We start from the raw sequence: 15,662 nt of genomic DNA, 5'->3' as shown, positions 1-15,662 counted from the left end.
ATCAGTAATTTAGTGCAATACAGCGTGGAATCCTATCATAGTTTCATACATTTTGTGCAAAGTCTGAGCCACTCTCTTCTCTTGTGTTGATTTTGGAACTAAAGAACCCTACATTTCCTTTTGATCATTTTATTTAACAATTCAAATATGTAGATAATGCTATATTTGGAGCAGACCTGTCAAAATGAGCAAATTACTTGCATTCCACTATTACAGTCCAGTGGAACAGTTTTGTCTGAGAGTCTACAGGAGAAAGTAGGTCAGTGTTACATGACCCCCCCCCCCCCCCCCCCCCCCCCCCCCCCCCCCACACACACACACACATACATAAATATACACATTGTCTCAGCATTCTAAGTTTAAAGACTTAATCAAGATAAATAGCATGGATAAGATTAGGAATTTTCCATAAACATAAATGACTTTGAATTCTGATAGGCAGATCTATTTTAAGTGCAGCGTTAGACCGTTTTATAAGTCCTTATTACATCAGTATTACTACAATAGAAAACACAAGATATGAGATATAGCTGCAGTTTCTACTATTTGTTATTGATGGGGCAGCAATGGTGTTCGTCAACTTATATAAACGTTTGGTTGGAAAGTTTGGTTCCCAAACTCACTGCAGTTTCTTGAGCAAGACACTCTGTCCCCTGCAATATTAATGTGTATGGCTTGGTGGTACGGCATGCATCAGCTTATCTGAAGGTTAGTACCATGATTCTTGTCCATCTGCATACTTGTCTTCCTGTCTACAGCATATTTCTGTTCTGTCCTTGAGCAAGACACTCCACTACCCCCAGTGTTAGTAGTTTCAATGCATGCTCGCAATAGTTCTTATCCAGTCTTATGCAGCTATTTGACGTTATGGGTGTACATTTTCTATTCCTTAACTTATCTCTAATTTAGTAGTTTGATTCCAGCTCAGATCACTGCATATTTCTGTTATGTCCATCACCTCCAGTGTTAATATGTATCTCTGACTTTGTGGTACAGCACGCATCAACTCATCTAAAGGCTTGTTGCATGATTCCCCACTGACAAGTACATACTTCTGTTGTGCTCTTGAGCAAGACACCACCCACAGTGTTAATGTATATTAATGTATATTCAAATATTTTACTGCTCTTTGACGTTCGGTGTCTCAACCAAAGCAATATAAGTCATACTAGTACTACTATGCTCCAACTACAGACTACTATTACTCTTTTACTGTGTACAAAGACCTGGGTTAATTATGTTGGAAGTATACAACCCATTACAACTAAATATTTCTAGAAAAATAGCCCAAATTTGACTTTTTTTAAAATAATGGTGTCTGGACTATAGTACTAATTGCTGGTGCTTACAAACGGCTCTAAACAGCTTCTTTCATGACCTCAGTGTTTCCCATAGCCACTGTTGGGAGGAGAGGGATTAACAGTCCACCGCAAAACCAAAGGCAACAGAAAATGCCCTCCGTGTGTCTGTTCAAACACACAGTCAGGAATCTTTATGTACAGACACCTATTCCCACAAAAGGTTCTTCACATAAGTTGCTCGCTAACCTGGATGTAAACAATGCCAACAAAATAATGTAACTTTCTATTATGTACATCTCCACAATAACTGTATTGTGTATAAAGTGGCAACATTTGCATCTCTCATAAAAGTGAGTGAAATTCCAACCCCATATGTAAAAGTCTGTAAACATTTAAGTGTGGTTGTAAAAGTTTAATGCATACAGATGGGCATAGGTTTTGATATGATTTACAATTGAAATGTGTTGATACTCAAGTGTTTATTGGATGGAAACTTGAACAGTACGTCAGATTATTGTAAAAAACAAAACAAAACAAAAAAACAAAAAAACCCAACAGATATACAGTCCCTGTCACAAAAGGACTATTTAATAAAGCCCCATGCCAGCATAACCTCATCCTCTAAAGTACCTCACTTTACTCAACATGAGCCAAACCCATTACTCCTCTGTAGCTTACATAAAAATGTGCAGCAAAATACAATTCTTTGTTTATGATGGAATTAGCAGTTAGCATCAGTGGGGTGTTAACACTGTTGTCAGATAAATTATATGCATGCTTTAGTTAAACCATTTAAATGGAGGCAGTAGACAGTATGGTAACATGATAATAACCATTACTCTTGTTTGCAGACCAGATGAGTGTTAGTGGCTACAACAGGAGCTCACTTGTGGCAACATGCTTAAATTGGTCAAGAGCTACTCACTAAAATACTAACATTGTCATTAATATACTAATAAAGGAAGAAGTGTCAGTTATGAAGATGTTGCATCTCCAGGATGCTCAAAGTACATGACGCACGTGTTTGTTCAAATGAAGAACAAATGACTCAGACAGTTGCAAAATAAAGTCATTATTAAAAACATCACATTTTAAATCGACCACGGAATTATACACTAGCCTCTGAAGCCACGCCTACAGAAGCATCAAGAGTATAATATATTTTGTGAAAGAATCTTGCTGGTGTGTCACTCTTCTGGTTTGAAGGAGGTTGTCCCAAGTACCATTCAGCTGTCCACTGTCCTGAGTTGTTCAGCATCAGTCCCCAGTGGGACAGTACAATCTTAAGACCACTGGTCTAAGAACAGTTAATTAAGGCTAAAGTACACTTGGGTTATTGCATGATCACATCAGGCTCAATGTTAAACAGGAGGTCGTCATTGCCCCTCCGCACCTCCAGCAGCAGGGCCGTTTCCTCCTGCAGCGCCCCCTGTAGGTCAGCTGTGGTCAGCAGGGGTTTACCATTGAGTTTAACCAGGATATCCCCGTCTTTAATGCCTCCTCTGCACAAGAAAAGCAAGAGTAAGTGAGATCGCCACTATGAAACAACATACAGATTGTCAAATACAGTGAGACTTAAACCTACTTCTGAGCTGGAGAGTGAGGGACCACCTCGTGCACATAGATCCCACTGGAGACATCAGGGAAGTCTGGGTTCTGCTGTTTCAGCTCCTCTATCAGCCTGACAAAAATAATACAGACATTATTTATTATTTTCTTTTGCAAAAAAAACAACTTTAGGAAATGAGATAATGCCTGTAAGTGATTGGGCTTGCCTTATGAGACAAAGAAAGCATCTTGTGAAAATATACAAAGACTACAGCTTATATTTAAGAATTATTTGGAGCATTTAAAACAATGTTTATTATTGAAAAGTGTCCTGTTAGTTTTCTTTTCATTTATCCGATAACCCTCCTATGGACATCCTCAGTTTCTGACCACCCACAAAGACACAGCCACCTTTAATTATGAATGAAAAACAGTATTACATTCTATATTTTCACTCTAAATAACCTCAGAATATTAAGCTTTTGAGAAAATGGTGGTACTAAACGTGTTAGCTGTGACTTACGCGGGTGTGATGGTCAGCATCCGTATGCCGATGAACCTCTTCTTAATCAGCCTTGTGTCTGAAATAAGAGGGGAGCAGTTCTGGCATTGTGGGTCTATGTGCATTCACAAAACAAAACTGAATTCACCTTTGCTGAATTTGTCCATGGAATCATTGAGGAAACGTGTGATCCTGTCTGAGGGAATGGCAAAGGAGATCCCTGCAGCCACTTTTAATGTGTTGATGCCTATAACTTCTCCATCCTGGAACAAAAGAACATAACTTATATTCAAAGTAAAACATATTTAAAGTGTGGTGCTTGTCACGGCGGCAATCCCCGAACCCGGTGGTGGACACCGGAAGTAAGGGATGCCGTCAAGCTGAAGAAGGAGTCCTATCGAGCCTTGTTGGCTCGTGGGACTCCTGAGGCAGCTGATGAGTACCGGCGGGCCAAGCGTGCCGCGGCTCGGGCAGTCACAGAGGCAAAAACTCGGGGTTGGGAGGAGTTCGGGGAGGCCATGGAGGAGGACTATCGGACGGCCTCAAAGAGATTCTGGCAAACCGTCCGACGCCTCAGGAGGGGGAAGCAGTGCTTCACCAACACTGTTTACAGTGCGGGTGGAGAGCTGCTGACCTCGACTGGGGATGTTGTCGGGCGGTGGAAGGAATACTTTGAGGATCTCCTCAATCCCACTGTCACGTCTTCCGAGGAGGAAGCAGAAACTGGGGACCCAGAGGCGGACTCGTCCATCACCCTGGCTGAAGTCACTGAGGTGGTTGGCAAGCTCCTCGGTGGCAAGGCTCCGGGGGTGGACGAGATCCGTCCTGAGTACCTCAAGTCTCTGGATGTTGTGGGGCTGTCTTGGCTGACACGTCTCTGCAACATCGCGTGGCGGTCGGGGACAGTACCTGTGGAATGGCAGACCGGGGTGGTGGTCCCTCTGTATAAGAAGGGGGACCGGAGGGTGTGTTCCAATTACAGGGGAATCACACTCCTCAGCCTTCCCGGTAAGGTCTATTCCAGGGTACTGGAGAGGAGAATCCGACCGATAGTCGAACCTCGGATTCAGGAGGAGCAGTGTGGTTTTCGTCCTGGTCGTGGAACAATGGACCAGCTCTATACTCTCCATCGGGTCCTCGAGGGCTCATGAGAGTATGCCCAACCAGTCCACATGTGTTTTGTGGATCTGGAGAAGGCATTCGACCGTGTCCCTCGTGGTGTCCTTTGGGGGGTGCTCTGGGAGTATGGGGTCCGGGGCCTTTTGCTAAGGGCTGTCCGGTCCCTGTATGACCGGAGCAGGAGCTGTGTTCGCATTGCCGGCAGTAAGTCAGACCTGTTCCCAGTGCATGTTGGACTCCGCCAGGGCTGCCCTTTGTCACCGGTTCTGTTCATTATATTTATGGACAGAATTTCTAGGCGCAGCCAGGGGCCGGAGGGGGCCTGGTTTGGGAACCACAGGATTTCATCTCTGCTGTTTGCAGATGATGTTGTCCTGATGGCTTCTTCGAGCCAGGACCTGCAACAGGCACTGGGGCGGTTTGCAGCCGAGTGTGAAGCGGCTGGGATGAGAATCAGCTCCTCCAAATCTGAGGCCATGGTTCTCGACCGGAAAAAGGTGGTTTTCTCTCTCCGGGTGGGTGGTGAGTCTCTGCCCCAAGTGGAGGAGTTCAAGTATCTCGGGGTCTTGTTCACGAGTGAGGGAAGGATGGAGCAGGAGATTGACAGGCGGATCGGTGCAGTGTCTGCAGTGATGCGGTCGCTGTATCAGTCCGTTGTGGTGAAGAAGGAGCTGAGCCGGAAGGCGAAGCTCTCGATTTACCTGTCAATCTACGTTCCTACCCTCACCTATGGTCATGAGCTCTGGGTAATGACTGAAAGGACAAGATCGCGGATACAAGCGGCTGAAATGGGCTTCCTCCGCAGAGTGGCCGGGCGCACCCTTAGGGATAGGGTGAGGAGCTCGGTCACACGGGAGGAGCTCGGAGTAGAGCTGCTGCTCCTACACGTTGAGAGGAACCAGTTGAGGTGGCTCGGGCATCTGCTCAGGATGCCTCCTGGACGCCTCCCTAGGGAGGTGTTCTGGGCATGTCCCACCGGGAGGAGGCCCCGGGGAAGACCCAGGACACGCTGGAGGGACTATGTCTCTCGGCTGGCCTGGGAACGCCTTGGGGTCCCACCGGAGGAGCTGGAGGACGTGTCCGGGGTGAGGGAAGTCTGGGAGTCCCTGCTTAGACTGCTGCCCCCGCGACCCGGCCCCGGATAAGCGGAAGAAAATGGATGGATGGATGGACATATTTAAAGTAGGATCATCATACAACAATGTAAATATAGTGAAAAGAAGCTTACTAGATTGACAAGAGGTCCTCCAGAATTGCCATACTGTAAAAAGGACACATAACTGTCAACTGAATGCATGAGATTGGATTTATGTTGTGACTGAGTTGTTAGGTTACATTGATAATAGCGTCAGTCTGAATGTAGTCCATGTCGGAGTCCCGCAGCCCCAGCTCTTTGCCATCCCTCTGTGCTGTGCTCACGATGCCGGTGGTCACTGTGTTCTGGAGGGCAAAGGGGCTGCCGATAGCCACCACAAACTCTCCAGGCCTCAAGTCGGCACTGTGGCCCAGAAAGAGGACTGGCAGCTTGGACTGGAGTACAAGACAGATTGATGTTAGCAAATTTTATCTAGATTAACAACATTTGGTTATATAGTGACTAGTGCTTATTGAGGGTTGGAATGAAAAAGTCTCAGTCTTGGTCCAGAGCATTGTGTCTTTAGCCAACTTGCCTATGTATGAATATGACGATTGGTAGTGGTCATACATGTTGAAGGCAATACAGTACTCCATTGATTTTCATATATTTTGTACAATTTACACAATATTTTTTTCTGTGGCACATTCCAGGAAATGGATAGCTTTTAACAATAACATCTTTATGGAGACAAGCAGGTGGCAAAAAAGTTATCACACCTTTAAAATGGTTGGCTATTTTTTTACTTTACCACAGTGAAAAATGTCCAATGCTTATGAGCTGGCAACAATCATAGTTTTCATTCTGTTAGTGAAATAATCTTAATCAGCATGAGACACAATATGAACTCTGGGAGTGTCCTGACTAGAACCACATGCTTCTCCTCTGTCACTTCTTTAAGGTGGAGCAGAGATTAAACCTGTTATTCTATTTCTCTCTCCTCCCTGCCTTGTTCTGGCCCAAGTCTCTTGGTTGCGCCAACACACCAGGGTCAGACCGGGGTTGCACTACATCCCCGCCATTGTTGTTTTTAACCAACAGTGTGAAACTGCAGCTGCGGAGAGGCCAAAGAAATGTGGTTCTCATTTGGCAGCAGTCAGGACGTTTAGTCATATCTCATCTACTACATTACATTTGGCTTTGCTTTGGGGGAGTATCCTGTTCAAGCTATTCCTTAAACGCAATAGATCTTTGTTAAGCTGGTTTTCATTGGAATTCTTTGACGGGGAAGAACGTACTAGTCAAATAAACAGACAAAATAGTAAATCATCTTAACTGTATGCAATGGTCTCGAAACTTGACTCACATTTTATTTCATGCTCCTTAATCGTACATCTAAAGTTTAAGATAGTAAATGTTATGTTTTAAAAACAAGCATTAAAATATTTCTCTGTAACTGAATCTGTTCATATCTATAAAATATAAAGGAAAGCACGAACAAAGACTTAAAGGACCTGTACCCGACTTTTTCCCATGTATTTGAGCAAAAATTTGTCTTGCCCCAGTATAGATATATAATGTAAAAGCAGCTTTTGAGAACAAAATAAGTCCACTCTGTACTGTCTACATCTAATTATAAAGCATTTTCTTATCCGGAAATCAGCAAGTGCGTGCTCAGAACGCTAGTTGACTTTAGCATTACCATGACAGCAAACTCTGCTCTGGTCTCTGAAAGTTGTGAAAAGTGTTTATAAACTCAGTGTGGTGAATCATTTCGATTCTCGGAAAACATAAGTGAGGAGTAACTTTGGACGACTGCAAAGCAGTTAAAATAAACTAGGACTCTTTTTCCTGTTTTTAAAACTGTAAAAATCTAATTCAAAATGAATACAAAAAATCTAATTCAAAATGAATAAACTTAATTAAGGGGTTAGGTTTAGGAGTTAGGGTATTAATTAAGTAATTACTATGCTTGAATCATTCTTAAAAAAATAAAGTTGTTCATTATGAATTAAGTCTGTTCATGCTTTATTAAGGCTATTAAAATGGTAGTTATTTAAAGTGTTACCACTACATTCTATTGTTGAATTTGGGATGTTTTCTGCAACTATTTGGTCCTGTTTACTTAATGAATTCCTCATTTTGTGGTGAACTTTGTTGGATTTCAAAACTATTTACTACTTTTCCTTAACACCATGTTGTTTATTAGAAGTAATTGGGTCATTGTGGTTTCTAAAGAATTTTGAGGTATAGGCACAGTCGCTTACCTGCGGGTTAATTTTGATGGTAGCAATGTCTGACTTCTTATCAATGTCTTTGATACTGGCTTCAAACACGTTCCCATTTTGCATTTGGACCTACAGGGTAAAACACATACTGTGGTAAATTGTTTATTTGGAGATCATTACATCACTTATACTGATGCAAGGATATATGTCCTGAGTATAGAAAATATTATGCAAGAGACCATGAGGCCAGCAAGAGATGGGCCCGTGAGACAGCCAAACTAGTCCTGTTGAGTGTTGCCACAGTTTATTACAAAGGGTGGAGATCTCACGCATGTTTTTTATTGTCCTGGATAATATTACACTCCAAGGAATACTTAAGGCATTGTAGGCTGTTCTCCATCTCACTGGCTGGTTCTGCATTGGTTTGTACCATTTTGAGTACTTTAAAAAACATGTTGGTATTAGAGGTGTGCTAAAATATTGAAATATATATCGTGGTACTAAATTTTGTGATACAGGAACAATATTGTGGGCTGCTATTTGATTATTTCATGTATCGCAAAATCGTAATGTTGTTATATCCAATGGTGAGAAACGCTATGGTGAGGGATCCTAATTAATGTTTGTTTGAAGTACCTTGAGGTGTTGCTGACCGGAGACCTGGGTGTTGCTGGACACTACATGTGCATTAGTGACAATCAGACCGTTTTCAGACATCACAAACCCTGAGCCGCTGGCCAGAGGGATGGTCCGACCAAACAGAGGGTGTCTGGGAAAACAAGACAAGAAATACATCATTTGGAAACATTCTGGCTATGAAACAAAGCACAGAAACTGGAGCTGGCAGGGTTGAGACATGGTGAGCAGTGAGGTTATTGAGTGTAAAAGGTTTCCAGTGTGTCTGCAGGTTTTGATGTCCTAAGAGCTGCAACTTAATCCTGGATACAATGTGCATCAAGTTTGATAGAAATGTTTTAGTGGATAACAACCCTGCTGGAACAATTCAAATTTGCCTTAACAGAGACTGGAAAGGAATACATTAATTCATGTACTATATGGTATGAGATATTTTTTCTAAGGTACCTCAGTCTCTGTGTCCCCATCTATCATTCCCAGACTACTGAGTAAAAATGGAAATAAGTCCATCAGTAAGTTTTACTATAACTTGACATAAATTTGTGGGCCTTAATTTTGGTATCACCAGTATTGATGAGGAGACAGGACCTACTTTAGAAAGAGCTCTATGTGCACCACAGCAGGAGCAATCTTCTCCACCACATCAGCGATGAAGTTGAACTTGTAGCGAGGACTGGCCACATGAGAGGGACCTATACTGGCAGAAAGAATAATGCATTTTAGTAAGTCATTACTTCAGCTCCCAACTGAGTGCTAACCTGCAAAAATGTCAGCCAAAGGATTTAGTGGCCCTTTCCTAGAGTCTACCCACCCTGTCATGTAAAATGAATTAAAACACTTTTTCCAAAAGGTTATTCAGAAACTATCCATCCATTACAAACTAGACAAAGATGGTCAAAAACTAAATGACTTTGATGTAAATATAAAAACTAGAAATCTGCAGAGCTGTCTGTCAACATTTTGAACAGTAACTCCTGAATGAAAGAATGTGTAAGAAGTAACATGAGGTAGTCATAAGGTAGTCATAAAAGCACTCCACTCCATAGACTCAAAGAAGTCCACAGGAGTTGATGACCTGAATCCAAAACTTCTATTACTAGTTGCCCCATATTTAATTGAGCCTCTATTACATATATTTTAATTTATTAATTAAAATGGCAGTGGTACCAGAATTATGGAAAATGGTACATGCTTTGCCTTTACATTAAGGTGGAACAACTAAAAATGTAAGTAATTTCCGGCCAATATCAAAACTACCTTGTCTTAAAGAAAAGTTAGATGCAAATCAAGTTCTAATTTATTTAAATAAATGCTCCATTTTGAGCTCTTATCAATGGGGTTTCAGGAAAGGGCATAGTACTTTCATTGCAACCACAAAAGTTTTAAATGACATTTTCACAGCCCCCAATAACACAAGATTGTGTAGCACTGTTTATTGATTTGCCTAAAGCGCCTGAAACATATCGGATTTGACAATGCTGCAGGTAATTGGTTCCAAAATTGTCTTTCAAATGGAACCAAGGCAGTAGTAGCTGATGCTCTATGCTGATCAGGCAATTTTAAAACAGCAGCAAGATTGTAAATAAAACAAAGTATATGAATAAAAAAAAAACATTTATGTGAACACATTTAAGTGATATATAAGCTACAAATCTTTATAATATTAATATAATGGTACATTAATTGAAAGAGTCACCACCTATAAGGATTTGACTTGTGGAAAACATATCCTTTAAAATACATATCTCTGAATTATGTAACAGTTTACAATCAAAATGATGATTTTAGTATAGAAACAAAACTTCCTATTGAATTACAGAAAGAAATTGTTAAAGCAACATTTCTTACTGTACTAGATTATGGAGATACTGTATAATAGAAATGCAGACTTCAGCCTCTATTTTGAAACCTTTAGATACACGCTTTCACTCAGCCCTTCATTTCATAATAGGTGATGAAGTTAAACCCATCATTGTACGCTCTGAAAAAGAACTTTGATACAAGACTATTTATTTTATTTTATGGAATACATTTCAAGGACATGCAAAACTCATACATTAGTGCCATAAGAATCTGGTGATTAACATTTAACACCTGCACCTGTTTTTAAAGTTTTTTGTGTTTTGTTTGTATTTATTAGTTTTTTTCTGTATTTTATCAAGTCACTCATTAAAAGGAGTACTCTTATTGGGCTCTCCCTGTATAAATAAAGGCAAATAAAAACCAATGAAATGAAAATAAGGTAGCCATACATTGGCATAAGAATTAAGGTGAAATATGTTCCCGTTAGGTTTCAATCATTGTCCCTCAGTCTGTGGCTGTATAATGGATGGTATAAATAATTGGCAACATATGTTGTGTGTCTAACATGCAAATGATGCATATCGTAACTTCTGCAAGTCCAAAACTGATACATTCCATACAACATTAAGGGAGCTAATATGGATCCCTGTAGCAGCCCATACAGATTTTGAAATATTTATCACTGATGTTGTGCAAATCCACTTCAGTCGTAATCATAACAATTATACATAAAGAAGAAGGCTGGGTCTGAAATATGGCAGCCAAAACTGAAAAATGCCCTTGTAAAGCCTGTAATAATGCCTTTCATGCCATCTCTGAAGCTGCTCCTCTGGGTGCTCAGCCAAGCTGCTTGAGGAAAATGTGGTTTGTTATTTTAGTCTAAAAGTTTCTCAAACAGCAGGCAAAGTGTAACGGAGTACAGAGGCTAGTGGGTCCTGCTGATACTTTGTCCTCAGAAAGTTGAACCCTTAAGAGATACAAAAATGTTAGCTTTAGCTGGAAAAAGTCATTGGTGTGTGGTCTAATGGCAATGCTGTTTGGGACAAAATATTGCATGATACTGAGTAGGGTTCAAGCCCTCAAACCATTCCTAAAGGGTAATCACTGTGCCAGTTGTATTAACCCTGAAATATTTACTTCCTTTTCTGTAATTTCAGAAGTTAAAACAATTCCCACAACTAATTTACTATTTTAGTATAGGGTTGAACAAGTATCATATTGACAATGAAAAGAAATAAGGCAGGATTGTATGTTTGTTGAATAGTTTTAGAATGATATTGATCTATATCAGAACTTTTATGAGACCACAGGGTACAATTACAGGAACTACTATTATTGTGAGGTTCAATATTACAGTCTATTATAATATTGTTTTTATTATCACTGTGGTATTGAAATTGGCATTTTTTTTTCTTGTAGCTCTGTAAAACATCTGTTAATATATTTCACATTGATGCAGTAGATTTCTGATTAGATGGAGCACTTTGATAGATAGTACAAACTGCTATACGCTGGCTGCTAAACTCATCACCTCTCTCATCTCCACATTTCTTTACATACATAGTGATTCCTATCTGCAGAGGAAACAGGAAGTCCCAGCAGCCCAAACTATTTATGGTTTGAACAAAACCTATTTATTTTGCCAAGGCTCCACTGATGGTGGCTGGCACACATGCAGTTAGTCAGTGGAGCATTACCTACTCAAGGGTGGGGCCAGTTTAAAAATACATGGCAGACTGACCCACAAATGCCTCCTCCCAAATTTGTTGTGGCAAATCATCCATCATGTCCACTGAGATTGCAACTTCTGCATAAACATGGCGCCACTTGTGCACATGCAGTGGAAGGTTAAGAAGATAAAGGGTTCAAAACCAAGAGGACGGTGCTGTCAAAATACTAACACATCTTAATTTTGCTGTTAATTGTACTGAAACTAGGAAAAACAGACCTTCACCAAGTGTAAAATGACCCTATCGTGCAGCGATAAATAATACAGTAGTGCAGACTTTTGAGCTCTGGATCTCTTATACTATAGTTCAAGGGCTAATGGCAAGTGGTAGCAATTGTTTTACTACTTCTTAAACAGTGTATAAGATAATGATAATGATAATGATAATGATGATGATGATAATGATAATGATAATGAATGCAGGAGTGAGTTTCATGGTAGTGGTCAAACAGGCCATTGGCGCAGATTGGTAGTTACATTTCAGTCAGTCTGTCCCATGGCAGCTGTGACTATAGATTGTACCTTACCATCCAATGTGGGAAATTAATGAACAATGGCCTACTGTAGCCATTTAACAAAATATGGGTAACATGGGTATAACAAGAAGTATTTGTTGTACTGTGTCGCTCAATGAAACTACCATTTAGTTAAGTTATTTTTCTACTTTTTCTTCACTGTGATCTGATCGCTGTGTCTCCAAGGCATATCCCAGCTTACAGGAAGTAATTTGTTAAAGTTTCGACAGACTCTTCTTTCCTCCAGGTGACCCTACGACCTTTTCATGCTGATATTTACTTACATTAGCACAATTTTATCTGTTATTACTGCCTTAGCCCACTGTATAGTTAGACAGTTAGCCTACTTCTTCTCTACTGTTGAGTCCCAGAGAACCGCGGCATGCACTGGAATGACCCTCTCTCGACTGCAGTCTGGATAAACACTTCTAAACTCTAAACTGTTCCACTTTTACAGACGCCAGTAAAGTCCGTGCCACACAGACAAACCAAACACAGGTAATGTTTTGGAGCAGGAACCTGGTATTTCTAATGGACGGAAAGTGTACACTGTAAACAAGACAAGAGCTACCGTTTTGTAACAGGGAAATTACAACTTTGGTCTTTTTCATAAATGTAAGAGGCTCACTTCAAAATCTATGCATTTGGGTTACTTTCAAATGCTCTAATAGACTACACACCTGTCTTTCTTCAGACCTATTCATTTTCAATGAATAGGCTATTATAAAATAGACAATAATATAATTATATTATTGACTGTTTTTCTTTTTCAAAACCTTCCCCTCACAAAGTTTACAATCTGTGTGCATTAAATATAACTTGATTTAGCTCTTGGCAGAAAATTCAAACCATGCTGAATATGTATAACTTGGCAAGGGCCTAGCATCCTCACCCAGGACTTTGGGTTTAAGCCAGGTATGGTACTTCTTCCACTGCAGTCTTTAGTACTTTGTGTTTTGTCTGCAACTATTAGACAGGAAACAAGCATAATGACTTTCAAGCTGTCTGCTTAGGTCACTCTTTTACAACAGGCTGTGCCCAAATTTATAAACAGTGCCCAGACACACCTTTTGAAACAAGTCATAATGTATTTATAGCTAAAGCAGGTTATTGTGCATGGACCATGGCCATGATTGTTTTTACAAATGGCAGAAGATGACACATTCTTCTTGCCACTTGCCCTTTGACCCCTTGTATTTGTGACCCATTCTGCCTCTCACTGCTACATCACTTAAATCTCCAGCTGCCTTTGAACAGATCTGTTCTGCTTCTTTTCTTTAAACACTGTTTGGTTTAAGAGCTGGGCTTCTGAACCCTTCACCAAACAACAGTCCAGTAAGTGGAGCAGGTGCAGATATCAGAGCTTTACTAGGATACACAACGAGGTGCTACCGCTGGTAAGGAGTTTACTGGGCACCTGCAAGTACAGTAGAGGCTAATGTTTACAAGCCAGAAGTGTCACCTTTGATGCAATGAAAGAGTGGGTTGTAACATCTCAAAGATGTGCCCCTGCCTATTTTCACATTCCAAACCAATGACTATTCATCAGTTACTACCCTTGGTTAACCAATTAAAAGTGAAACTGTACAGCAGGTTTAAAGATTCCAAACTTGAATTGGAATTGTCAAAACTGGGCCCAGTGATTATTAAATCTTTAAGAATTCTTCAAAATATGGAGTATGGACCAGAAAGGGCTGGAATAGCTCATAAACCACCCATGACCCAGTGACACACTAAACTCAAAGATACGTTCTGACGGTCTAATAATGACCTGGGCTCCTGCTTTGTCAGTCAGTAGCCAAGAGTAGCTAGACTTTTTTTTTAAAGTGTGCAGCTCGTACCTGTAGTGGAGTCACACGGCCCCTTCTGCACCAGGCTGATGGATAGCAAACCCTGCTGCAGCGCTGTTCTGCTCGCCGCCTTCAGCTGGCACACATTCCCGTACGTCTTGCCGTCGCTGCCGCACACCTCATAGTTGAGCTTGCACTGACAGACGCCCTTGGAAAGGCGCTTTCCGGCTGGGTGCCTGCACTCAAGCCCCTCACCACACGGCAGGTCGTCTTTGCGCCCGCACGGCTCCCCCTCCGCCAGTGCGCACACCAGGCAGCAGTTACAGCGGTCCGGCACGTACCCTCCGGGGCAGCTGGGGCTCGGGCAGCTGCTCACGTCACAGCGCGCGGGACACTTGGCTTTGGGGTCTGCACTGGCACCGTTTTTGAGGTAAAGGAAGACAGCGAACACAAAAAAATGCATTTTTGAAGAGGAACTCCACGGGCAGACCACACAGCGCATCATAGACCCAGTTCTGTTGCGCTCATCACCGCGCGTAAACTGTAACAAAACAGCATCAAGTAACTGGAATCCCTGAGATAAACCTGTAGCATGCAGCAAATTTACAACTAGGTTAGAAGGCAGTGAAAAAGTCCTAAAGCATGAAGCTTGTACAGGCCAGTGTCCAGTCTGGAAAGCGTGTCGCCCTGAGCCGGTCTGCAGCTGAAGAGGAGAGCACTCGGGTCCTGCTCTGGAGCTGGAGGCGGGCCGCTGTTACCGAGTCTGACCTCACGCTTTATCACAGCTAGTCACGTGTCCCTTAAACACAGCCAGTTCCACATCAAACTATAAACACAGCTTACCTCTGTGCATTTACTGATCGTGCTTGTACTGCGTCCTTAGCCTGCATTTCATCCATTATTTTGATTCATTCCCAGTGTCGTGTTAACGTTACTGCATGGATGTAACCAGGCTGTATGGACATGTTGTTGTCACCACTGTCCTTTTTCTCTTGAGCCAGAACAATTAAAGACTGCACGTGCGCTCTGAGAGTTTATTCAGTGACGTCACAGTTCAGAACATGAGCACCAATAGGAGAACTATTGTGTATCATATGGAATTTATCAGTTGATAACTCCAGTCTTAGTGCAAGGGAGTTACTATAGCGACATTACTTTGAATTACTATATTGTAACTGTATTTCTAATATATTTTAGCATTGTTGAGCCATCTTTAAGTGCATGTATTTGGCCCAAGCCTATATGAATCTGAAGAGATCATACAGCCAATAACTTGAGAAGCGCTGGGCATAAGATAGATGAATGATATCTATTTTGTGTATCTTGACTTCTAGTGCCCCTTGGCTGCAGCTGAACCCATGCAGCTGAACCCCACGTTCCCCTACATAAATGTCTCACACCTGTGAGAGGAAATAC

General features: G+C 41.5%; 1 protein-coding gene across 1 annotated transcript; it reads right to left on the bottom strand.

The window, feature by feature from the left end:
* Window positions 1–1,699: 1,699 nt before the first annotated feature.
* On the bottom strand, window positions 1,700–14,992 carry htra3b (HtrA serine peptidase 3b). Its single transcript, XM_033983989.2, has 10 exons — window positions 14,298–14,992; window positions 9,002–9,101; window positions 8,410–8,542; window positions 7,813–7,902; window positions 5,806–6,000; window positions 5,699–5,731; window positions 3,500–3,614; window positions 3,373–3,430; window positions 2,887–2,982; window positions 1,700–2,803 (listed from the first exon to the last, which is right to left on the bottom strand). The coding sequence occupies exons 1-10, from the start codon at window positions 14,749–14,751 to the stop codon at window positions 2,635–2,637; spliced, it is 1,443 nt and encodes a 480-aa protein (XP_033839880.1). The 5' UTR covers window positions 14,752–14,992; the 3' UTR covers window positions 1,700–2,634.
* Window positions 14,993–15,662: the final 670 nt, after the last annotated feature.

The sequence above is a fragment of the Periophthalmus magnuspinnatus genome, chromosome 18 (genome assembly GCF_009829125.3).
Source record: "Periophthalmus magnuspinnatus isolate fPerMag1 chromosome 18, fPerMag1.2.pri, whole genome shotgun sequence".
Classification (NCBI taxonomy): domain Eukaryota; kingdom Metazoa; phylum Chordata; class Actinopteri; order Gobiiformes; family Gobiidae; genus Periophthalmus; species Periophthalmus magnuspinnatus.
The sequence above is the reverse complement of the archived record's forward strand: the minus strand, read 5'-3'. Positions and strand labels throughout refer to the sequence as shown.